General features: G+C 37.4%; 1 protein-coding gene across 1 annotated transcript; it reads left to right on the forward strand.

The window, feature by feature from the left end:
- Positions 1 to 1216: 1216 nt before the first annotated feature.
- Positions 1217 to 11559, forward strand: SECISBP2L (SECIS binding protein 2-like; the record flags this gene model as incomplete). The annotated part of the gene is made up of 11 exons (XM_010023363.1): positions 1217 to 1348; positions 1630 to 1713; positions 2731 to 2898; positions 3056 to 3197; positions 4844 to 5013; positions 6236 to 6368; positions 7363 to 7525; positions 8121 to 8341; positions 8979 to 9133; positions 9613 to 9832; positions 10805 to 11559. Coding segments are annotated over 11 exons (2262 nt in total), but the record flags the coding sequence as incomplete, so codon positions are not given.
- Positions 11560 to 11986: the final 427 nt, after the last annotated feature.

Consider the following 11986-nt stretch of genomic DNA (forward strand, 5'->3'; position numbering starts at 1 on the left):
GGGAGGGGAGTGAAGTGGAGAGGGAGACACAGAGAAGGCTGAAACATCTGCCTTTGCTTAAACATAAGTTTTGCTTGAATTCAGTTATTGCAGACAAGAATAGCTGAGGTTGAAATGGGAGCTTTGTCATAATGTGTCTGTATGCTCATGTATGTGTGAGCTATCTTGCCTTGTTTAGTTTTTTAGATGCAACTGTTAATTTGTCTTGAATCTTGCCATTTGGTATCCATGGGTTTAATATACAGAGAGAGAAGCTTGATGCTCATAGCAGGCAGTGTAGCAGTTCTGAATCTTTTTATAATCTGTAGTTAAATCAGAGTCTTTTAGAAGCCACTATTTGTCACTTTTGGAATTGGGAGAGTAGGAAGAACCAGATTTTCTTTCATCTAGTTATAGTTTAGACTCTGTCTGGCACTTATTTTAGATGTTGAAGAGCAAAGCAGGCACAGAGTTTTAAATTAGGTTTCCCCAGCCAAATTCACTGTACCTCAAGGCACAATTGTTCTAGAAACTATTTTCCTTTTGAAACTAAATTTTTACCAGGTCTGTAGGACATTTTCTTCAGAAATACGTGAGTGTGAAAGATCCAGAACTTCAGATTCAAATCATGCTTTGCTTTCAGCCAGCCAGTCTTGCACATGGGATTCCACCAACCTTTCACACAATAAACAGAAGAATGTTTATACTACAGAGGCCTCTTCCTTAGAGAACTCTGTGCCGTACTTTGGCCTGTACATTGGCCTGGCAGTAGTTGCAAGCAGAACAGTTTTGTAGTGGGAGACAGTTCTTTTGATCATGGTTATAGACGGTTCCTCAAGATCCATGTCTGAGTTACATAGTCACCAGCAGTTCTTGTGGTTTTCGTTGTGTTTGGCCAAAGGGACCTTATTTATTTATTTATTTATTTATTATTTAGTGGAAATTCAGAGATGAATGTATACTGATGCTGTATTTGACATGGGAGGGAGGAATAATCTGGTACTACCTGCAGAATTATATTAGTACAGGTTTTAAAACGACAGAAAAAAAAACCCAGAATGACAAACAACAACAGAAGAACCCCAGGAGAACACCAAAGCACAGCTTATTAAATCCAATTTGGTCAAAACTGTGTCACTTTAGTTGCTGATGAGCAGACACAAGAGCCTTACATGCAGGCATACACATCTTGAAAAACTGAAATTTACAAAATGCAAATGATGTTCATTATTTTCAGTCTGGGTTCAGATGCAGAGACCACAGCACATCTTCAGAAAGAAGGCAGAACTTGCAGAAACGACATGAAAAACCTCTAACTACAAGCCAGTCAAGCAGAACAGAGCAGAGTCCTGAACCTCTGTATTTTGAGGTAGTGTATGAAAACTGTTTCTGTGCTGTAGTGGTGCGAGTTGTGGTGTAAGTGATGTTCCCCCTAATTGGAATTGGATTTCTTTAATATAAAACATTACTCTGCTAAACAAACAAAAAAAATTACTGTGTTAATTTTTCATTCTTTTTGTGTCACTTCTAAGCCCTTCTAGCTTATGTGGGACTTCAGGATTCAATTTTTTCTTCTAGCTTTAGCTGTTTCAGTTGATGCTTTTCATGTGACTTTTGGTTCCATTCTCTTCGTTCTTGTGTATTGCTTAGGATGAAGACGAATTTCCAGAACTAAATAGTGACAATGGCAGCAGTAAAAGTGGTAACATGCAGCAAAAGATTTCACCCAAAGTAGTAAGTAATTACGCTTTTTGCAAAGCATTTCTAAGTAAAGTAATTTTGAGGCTACCTGATATGTGTAATTTCTTCATCAGTCTCCATTACTGTACTTACTGCAGTAATTGGATGTTTGTGGATTATTTGCGTTAGCAGCTTTGAATGCTCAAGAAATGCCAGTTAAAAGTGGTGTAGAGAACCCATCTTTAAAAAAACACAGCTGGATTTTTGTCTGCTAATGAGATTGTTAACAAAGTGAAACTGTAAGATAGATAGACAGACATTTGGTATCATAGACTATCCCAAGTGGGAAACTGAGGATCACTGAGTCCAGCTCCCAGCTTCTCCGTCTCACTGGTTTTGTGCTTTTTGAAGTCACATGCTAAATTTTGGGTGAACAGTAGATGCAACAGGATTTTTGAGGCTAAGATTAGTTTTGAGGATTATCAAGCTTTTTTTGTGTTAATACATAAACTACATCCTGGTTATTCTTTGTGTCTCAAAGGGCTTGCATTCGGACTGATCCTTTGATGCAGACTTTGCTTAAAACCGTTCAATCTACAAATACGTAATAATGGTGTCAGTATTTCAAAATAACTACAGTTTGTGTAGTTATTGAAATGAAAATAAACTAAACTTTATCTGCTTCAAGGCTGTAGAAACAGTTTTTTTGAAAGATACTCTTTGAATACCTGATCTACGTGAATGTTTTTGTTGCAGGATCATACATACAGGCATCTTAATCTTTGCAGGGGGGAATAAGAACACTCCCTTGCTCAGCAGTCAGACTAGAAAACCTTCTGAAGGCATAATTGGAGATAGATATAATAGTGTTTTAATGCAAAAATGAAATACACAAGTTTCTAGCCATGTTAACTTAGTGTGTCACCTAGCTGTATTTAGTAATTGGGATGTTATACTGGTGACTGAAGCACTGAAATGGTTCATTTGGTTTCTGGAGTGCCACATTTCCTATTGTCTTTAGAGACATGTCTTTTAATTGTGGTTTTTCTTGCATTTTGTTTAAAATCCTAGTTGGATGACTTGCCAGAGAATTCTCCAATCAATATAGTCCAAACTCCAATTCCCATCACAACCTCTGTACCAAAGCGTGCAAAAAGTCAGAAGAAGAAGGCCTTGGCAGCAGCACTTGCAACAGCTCAAGAGTATTCGGAGATAAGCATGGAACAGAAAAAACTTCAAGTGAGTAGCCCAGCCCCACCTCCCCAGCAGTTGGTAAAGAGGAGTATCAATTAGTCGTTGCTCTTCTTTATTCTTTAATAGCAAGATTCTCCTTGTAAAGAATGTTTTTCAGGCACTATTTCTTTGTATTTATCAGCATGTCATGTTCATGTTATAGGAGGCTTTATCAAAAGCGGCTGGAAAGAAGAGCAAGACCCCTGTTCAGTTAGATTTGGGGGACATGTTAGCAGCTCTTGAAAAGCAGCAGCAAGCAATGAAAGCTCGTCAGATCACCAACACCAGGCCTCTCTCATACACAGGTACTTACGATCTGCCTGGCCATGGCTGAGTGAGTGTGTTTTGTCACAAAATAGATGTGATCTATCTGAGCATCTTAAATATGGGTTGAGTTGTTTTTCTGTCAAGTTTTAGTTTTTGAATATAAACATAATAAAAACCTGGGAAGACTTTCATGGTATGTTCTCAAAATTCACTTATGCTATCTTCCTCTGAGCTGCAGTTATGCAGTGGTGAAAGTCCATGTATAATTGAGGACAAACGTCTCCTAAGACCTGCTATTCAAAACTCACGATTCATTCTTGATTGTGTTTCAGTGCTAAAATGAATATGTGAGAAGAATTGTATTACATCAAACCAAACATTTATCACAGATATAACAAAATTCTCTTGGAAAGCAGCTTAGTAAGGATACCTGTGACTGATACAGAGGGAATATCTCTGCAGGATATTCTTCCACCTCTACTGATTGTAGTTCAAGGCCTCCTGACCCAAGGCTTTCTAAAACCAAATTTGTTTCCTAAGCTGTTCATCACTTTGTCAGATGCTTTTACAGTCTGGAAGGCCTGATGGTAGCAAATTCTAACCTTACCACATGCTGTGTGGAAAGCTTTTCCTTCTGTTTTTGGAGGTTTTTTTGGAGTGGAGGTCAGGGTTGGGTTGGTTTGTGCCCCACTCACAGTTCTGTTAGTTTTCATAGCCTCTGTATTACAAAGACTGAAAAATCCTTCCCTGCTCTCCTCCTCTGATTGTTAGAGGTCTCTCATATCTTTTGTAGTCTGAAGAGTCCTAGTCAATTTAGTTATTCCACTGTGGAAGCATATTCCAGATCTCTTTCTCTGTGTACCTTCTTGTAGTTCTGTTGTATCTTTTTGAAAATAAGGAAGATCAGACATGCACAGAATATTAAGTTATAGTTCCATTATGAATATATGCAAGAGTTTATTTATGCTTTTTTTGCCTCTCTTTCTTTTTCAACACTTAACATTAAACTAGCTTTTGTAATGTTTGCTGCTACATACAGAATTGACACTCTTGTAGTTATCTATTATAACTCGTGAATCTCATTCCTGAGCAGTAATATGTAGCCTAGAGTCCACTGTTATGGACATAGTTACCATTTTCCTTCTTGTGTGTTGCTTCATTTACCTGCTTTGAATTTCAGCTGTGTTCAAACATTAATTCAAGTTGGCAAGGTTATATCAAACAAATCTCAGCAAAGAACAGTTGGCATTTCCATTGGAGTCTGTGTTTGTTTTATTCTTTCTTGCAGAAGATACACTTAACTACATGCTTCACTCTCCTCTGTTTTGTCATGTCAACTAATCAAGTCTTTGACAGCTAAAACTCAATGTGTGGATAAATATTTGCAACGTACCTTGCTATTATTGGCTTACTAATAAAGCTCATTTGAGAGAGATCCCTTACCAGTAAAGTAATTCCTTTCCTGGAATCCATAGCTTCCTAAAACATGAGACTAAGTTTGAAGAAAGCTTAAAACCATCTGGGAGCAACAATATCTGATGATGTAATTTTCCTGTCATTATGAACCGCTTTTTTCCAAGGAAGGAAAATGTACTTGGAGAATTCATCAGTGGAAATATTGAAAACAGTGTTAAAATGAAGCTGACATGTCTTTTGGTGAAACTAATATCTTTCTTGTATTTAGTTGGCAGTGCTGCTCCCTTTCATACCAAAGAATCCGCCAACAGAAAGTCCTTAACAAAAGGACAGCCGTCAATGGGTTGCCTTAATCCTTTGGATTCGACTGCTCCAAAAGTGAAAAGAGGAAAAGAAAGGGAGATTGCAAAACTGAAACGCCCTACAGCACTTAAAAAGGTAAATATGTCAACTGTGGGGTGTCTTGACCCACACTCAAACTTCAAAAATAACTGCTATTTCCTTACTTGAGGACCAGCAACCATGAGCATTGGGTAAGGGAGTTGTGAGCTTCTGCCTCCTTGTTCCTGTTACACTGATGTCGTGTTCTTTGGATCTAGGCATGCAACATAACTTTCATATCCCCATAATTAATTATAGATGGTACAAATCTATCTCAATACAGATCACAAGGATTTTGGGGTTTTTGCTATAAGCACTAGGACATATGGGAGAGTTTGCAGTTTTTTCATGTTAACCCTAGTTTGTAGTGCAGTGTAGTATGCTAACCTTAAATTTTCCTTCTCTGCTTTTAGAGATGAGCATAGAACTTGAAGTAAAAATGTGATTTTGGTGTTTTTTTTGAGTAGATTTTAGAAATTGTTTTGGGGGTTTTTGTTTGGTTTTGGTTGTGGGGTTTGTTTTTTTTGTTTTGGAGGTTTTTTTGTTTGGTTGGTTGGTTTTATGGTGTGCTTTGTTTTTTGTTTTTTAAGGTGTGAAAGTCACCTGTGCTCATGCACCACATTTCTTGTCAAGATCACTTTATGGTATGGGCAGTTAGAACTGATAAAGCTGTGCCTATACAAAGGCTGGCTTGGGCGAAGTTGCTTTCCTCCCTGCCTCCCTAGCAATCTTTCTGACTTATCTGTGATCTACTTGAGTTAAAGAAATTCACAGGTACCTGTTCAGAAAGATTTTCTGAGCTCTTTGTTGTCAATACCTTTATGTTGTTATTTATCATAGTAATACCAATATATCCATGGCTACTTACCTTTCTCTTTCTTGTATAGAAAGGATTTTGTGTGTTCTGCTGCTTCACAAAGATGACTAGCGTTCTTGCATAAGGTTTCTTTACAGGGGTGGGAATGAAAGAATTGTTAATGAGTATTATGTGTCAGAAAAATTGGGAAAGTAGTTAATATTAAAATGAACCATTGAAAGAACTATTCTTGTAGAAGTATGAGAGTATTGTGTAGACCATCTGTATAATGCTGAAATCAAATACTGTTTGTGATCAAAGAGGAAACTGAAATGATTTCAGGGTTTTCTACCGTGGCATGAGTAGGAAAGTTCAAAACAACTTATGTAACTTTATTTTGTGTTACATTCAAGTAAGTAGATCTTTTTTATTTACAGGTATCTGTAATTTTCAGACACTGACAGCTGTTGGTTTTGTTCCTAGATCATTTTGAAAGAGAGAGAAGAGAAGAAAGGCCGTTTGTCAGCTGATCACAACCTGTTGGGATCTGACGAGCAGAAAGAGGTTCATATAAATGTGACTGCTGATCAGTCTCAGGAGCTGGCCTCTCAAGAAGGTTGGTCTCTATCTCTGTAGCTCCCCTTTCCTCCCCCCCACATTGCGCTAAATGGTTTATTTTAGTAATTTGTCTGTCTTTTTATGCAACACAATTTCTTGATGTTATCTTTTAACTTTTTTAACATGATTAATGTTAACATTTAACATTGAATACTAGAAGTTGGAACCCTCTTCTAAAATGCCTTGTCTGTCCCTCAGTCATGGAAGGCTCAGTGCAGTATGGGTGCTAAGTATGTAATCTCCATACAGACTTTTAATTCATTCCTCTTCAGTGGGTGTTCCCAAATTCTCAGGGTTTGTACATTTCTGATAAGCAGACAAATTGTGACGTGTTGTTGACCGTGCCGTGTTGATCACCATGGTTTATAATAATGAACATACTGAAAGTTTTCCAGATACAGAAGTTGCAAACTGTAAATAAGGTTTTCCAGTTTCTTGAAATAGTCTTGTCAGTCAACTGCAATGTCTGGATTGTTGATTTGCAGCAGCAGCTCTGAGCAACTGGGAAACTCCAGAGAAATTTTTTGACACATTTGCGCAGGGAGGAGGTGTCTGTCAAGATTCCAGATGTATTTCTTCAGAACTTGTCTTCTGAATGACCTGCCTGACTTCACCTGACTGGAGTGTGAAAAGCTTAAATATTCTAGGAATAAGTTAGTTAAATATTATATATATATTTAAATAGTAAAGAAATACTGGAAGAAGTTGTAGTATTTAGGCGAGCTTTTCCTTCTGTTCTATCCATTTCCTAAACTAAGCTTTGGATATTTTTAATAAATAATCAAATATTGATTGTTTAGCCAACCCGTGCTGGATGTTGGGTATGTGCTTGTTTTGTCCCGCTCCTCCCTCTCCCCACTCCAGGGCAGAACACTGTTTAGTTTTTCAGAATGTAATTTGGGAAAAGCGAGAGAAGGATCCAGAAGTGTGATGCTGTTTCTTATATGTGAAAATGTCTTTGCCTTTTGTAATGTTTCAAACCTGTTTTTCAGAAACTGGACTAAGCATGACTAGTGATACTTCGCTTTCACCGGCAAGTCAGAATTCCCCGTACTGCATGACCCCAGTGTCGCAGGGTTCACCTGCTAGTTCTGGAATAGGCAGTCCAATGGCGTCTTCCGCAATAACCAAAATTCACAGCAAGAGATTCAGAGAGTAAGAGTTTTGCATTATTAATATAAATTCAAGGCTTGCACTTCAGTCACTTTGTCTTTTAAATATGGATAGCTTTAGTAGACTTAGAAGGAGTTTAATGAGCATAAACTACCCTTTCATCAATAGAAGTTTCTGCCTTAGGTGGATTGCTCTGTGTGCGTATACATACACAAATGTGTGTATATATATGTACATACATGCATGTTGGACTACTTTGGTTGCTGCAACAAATAAGCTAGGTGGAAGTATTCTCAAAATTTTTTTAGAGGAGGGCTACATCTACTTTGGATGGGAAGGAATACTTAGAGAGAACCAAATTGAGGCATAGTGGCTTGTGGCACCTAGTGGTGTATTTTCAGTATTTTTCAATATTCTGACTGAATTCTTGAGGAGAGGGATGTTAGGAGACATACAAATTTTCCTAGATGTATTTTTCTTACAATGCACAGTCTGATGTCTTAAATCCTTTTAATAACTTTAATAGCAGTTTAGCAACTGTTCCAAGGAAGTAAAACTTACATGGTAAAAGAAGAGGCTCAGTGCAATAGTACTGATTATGTGCTATGCTAATATCAGATGTTTTTTGAATTGACAGATACTGTAACCAAGTGCTAAGTAAAGAAATAGATGAGTGTGTGACTCTCCTATTGCAAGAGCTTGTCAGCTTCCAGGAACGTATTTATCAAAAGGATCCCATGAGAGCCAAAGCAAGGAGAAGACTTGTTATGGGGTTGCGTGAGGTTACTAAGCATATGAAACTAAATAAGATCAAGTGTGTAATCATATCTCCCAACTGCGAGAAAATCCAGTCAAAAGGTATAAATGATAAAAAGAAGTGGTGCATTTAAATGTTTACAGTTTTCTTATGCTGATTAGCATGGTTTAAACATTTTTTTTTTTTTTTTAGTTACTATGTGTGATGTAACACCCAGAATCAATTGTGTAATTGCCCCTCCACATTCATTCTCTTCTTCAATTCTAGAAGAAACTTGTTTATGAGGGGTGATATTATAACAAATGCAATAAACTTAAATTTTATTCTGTTCAGTCTTTGATACATCTAGAGTTCTGAGCTTTGGGTGCTCTTAAGGAGGATTCCTTGAGAGGAATGTTGAATTGTTTAGTTAGCCAACCAGCACATTTTGCTACAGCCAGAAGTGTAGATAGTGGCATCCTGAGATAGGAGAATAGCAAAGCTCTGCTCAAGAAAAGAGCTGTGAAAGATTCTGGCTTAATTTGTGTGCAGGACTAATAGAAAATACAGAATGTTGCCTTGATCTGTACTGACTATACCTGAAATGTACAGTTTGTTATCCTGTAGGACATCGTAGCTGGTGATTTTGTGTATTGAAGTTTTACTGACCGGTTGCAATTAGAATGGGATGGTGTGTTGTATAGCACCATACTATGACTTTAATTGACTAGATGCGTATTTAAAATTGCTTTCTCCAAGGTGGACTGGATGAGGCTCTATATAATGTAATAGCCATGGCACGGGAACAAGAAATTCCTTTTGTCTTTGCTCTTGGCCGTAAAGCTCTTGGCCGTTGTGTGAACAAGCTGGTTCCTGTTAGTGTAGTGGGTATCTTCAACTACTCTGGTGCTGAGGTGAGTAAATCCATTCATGTAAATGGCTGGAATAAACAATTATGTTCCCTTAAGAATTTATTTGGCATGGGGAGCCCACCTAACTAATATGCATTTGATAGTGGCCCTGACCTGATCTGTATTAGAGTGTGTTTTTCTTTGAAAGGAATTATTTACAGAACTGAGAGACTCTGAAAAACACTTCAGTTGCAACATCTTTGTAGCTTTCAAGTAGACTTAAATGGCATCTGAAACTCTCTGGAAGGCTTAAAATTGTTTAAAAAAAAAAAAATCCAGTATTTTTTATATTTCCTCAAAGCTGCATAAATATGTGGTGGTAGTTTTATTTAATACATAGAATAATTTTTAGTTGAAGTAAAGGTATTTGGTGCTCATTAGCTTAAGGCTTACTATGTGGTAGACCTCCGACTGAAAGGAGTAATTTAAAGTGGAAATTATTAGGAAGAACTACTGATTATAAAAACTGCATTCGTTCTTAGGACCTATTTAATAAGCTGGTATCACTCACTGAAGAGGCCAGAAAAGCATACAGAGATATGGTTGCTGCAATGGAACAGGAGCAGGCAGAAGAAGCCTTGAAGAATGTCAAGAAGGCACCCCATCATATGGGCCATTCTCGTAACCCTTCTGCAGCAAGTGCTATCTCATTCTGTAGTGTTATTTCTGAACCCATATCTGAAGTGAATGAGAAAGAATATGGTAAGTGTCTTAAAACTTAACTTTGTAACTAGAAGATGGAATTTTCCAAGTAATGCTTGTTGCAAACTGTAGCCAAAATTACAGTATTCTACAATTCTCAGGGATAAGAGAAAATGGGTTAGGCTTCAGGGACTTCCGTAAGCAATTCTTTTCTCTGAACTATATAAAAATAGTCATTTGAATTTCTAATCCTCAGACGTGTTAGAATTGCCTAACTTGCATCAGTGGAGGTGTCTTCTCCAGTTTTATTGAACTGGTGTAGAACTGATACCAAACACAGAACTGATTATTATACGATTGAGGAAAAACTAATCTCAGAGGGTAGGAACTAAATTATTGAGGTCTCTGAAGGTAGAATATGTGGCTTAATTATTGAAACATGAGATGGCAGTGAGCGATTCTAGTGTGAGCAAAAGGCAAATTTATTTAGCCAGTTGCTTAAGCCGAGATGCCAAAGGGGATAAAAGGGGGAATGCTTCTTTGAAGTCAAACAACTCCTCTTTTTCAGTCTTACGGTGTATTAAAAAGAAAATTATCTTGGTTTCAATTAATTCTTTTGTGGTGTCTTTAAACTAATTTGTTAAATGTTTTTCAGAAAGTCCTTAAGCAGATGACTTAATACTGTAGCAGTTTTCTGTTTTTAAATTATGCCTGAGAGTAACCTCCTTGACCACACTCACTGTTACATCTGGTGCTTCCACAGTTTACACAGGAAACTAAGTGCACCAACTTTCAACTTTGTAATGTCTGGTTAAGGATACTGTAAAAACCTAAAGTTATTCACAGCTTTTTCTGTTGTGTCTCCATTTCTGTCCTTCCTTTTCCTAATTGAAGCTTTTCTTGCAAGCATAGAATAATATTAAAATCATTAGCTCTTACTGCTACTTAAACAATTTTTGGGATGTTCAGGGGAAATATTTCTTTCTATAAAGAATTAATGTTCTCTACTTAAACTTCTTTTGAAACTTGTAGAAACAAACTGGAGAAATATGGTGGAAACATCTGATGGGTTAGAAACCTCTGAAAATGAGAGAGAATCCTCATGTAAGACTGCAGTAACAGAAAAAGCTGGTAATGGTCAAATTGAAAAAGCCACTATTAATAAACAACCACCTTTGGCTACAACTGGCACTACCTCAGCAACAAATCATGGAAAAGCCACACCAGGTGACAAAGATGAGGTGAAGCCAGATGACAATCTGGAATGGGCCTCACAGCAGAGTACAGAAACAGGATCACTGGATGGCAGCTGCCGAGATCTTTTGAATTCCTCCATGACCAGTACCACCAGTACTCTTGTACCAGGAATGCTAGAAGAGGAGGAAGAGGAGGAGGAAGATGATGATGAGGATTATGCCCATGAACCAATCTCTGCAGAGGTTCAGCTTAACAGCAGAATTGAATCTTGGGTTTCAGAGACCCAGAGAACTATGGAGACTCTTCAGCTTGGGAAGACCCTTAGCGGTGCTGAAGAAGACAACACAGAACAAAGCGAAGAGGAAGAATTAGAGACTTCTGAGCAGGCTGATCCAGTCACTGATGGTGAGGAATGGACAAATGATAAGCACGCAAGCACCGCTCAACATAAACCCACGATTTGCAGTTCTTTGAATAAAGAACACACAGATTCCATCTATATGCCATAAAAATAAGCAGGATCTCAGGAACTTTTTAGAAATAATGTTAAAACTAACTGTTGTAAAGGTTGCAGCCATTATTTCGTATGCTTCATCTCAACATTTTGCACTGTTAAACATTTAATATGTGTATTTAATTCACAACAATATTTTTGTAGTTGTCTGTTACTTGATTTAAAAACTAACTTAGCTTTTAATCAGTATCTCTTTCCCAGAATAGAAACTGTGTGGAAAATTTGTCAGTAAATATTCATTTGATCTTTTGTAAAGGAAACATCTTGTAACTGACCAGTTTTAAGCAACATTTGTTAAGATGTAACCATTTAGCTCATTTTCACACGGATAACCTATGTCAAGACTGACAAATGACCAACCCTTTACATTGGTGTTACGCTGTTATGCCAGGCATGTCAGTGATTTTGGCTGTGATTTTCTAGTTCCATCTAGAAGTAAAATTTTAGTTTTCTTCAAAGGAAAACTATAAAACCCCAGTTTCAGTCTTAATGAACAGTAAATA

This window comes from Nestor notabilis, unplaced genomic scaffold, assembly GCF_000696875.1.
Source record: "Nestor notabilis isolate BGI_N333 unplaced genomic scaffold, ASM69687v1 scaffold27271, whole genome shotgun sequence".
Taxonomy (NCBI): Eukaryota; Metazoa; Chordata; class Aves; order Psittaciformes; family Psittacidae; genus Nestor; species Nestor notabilis.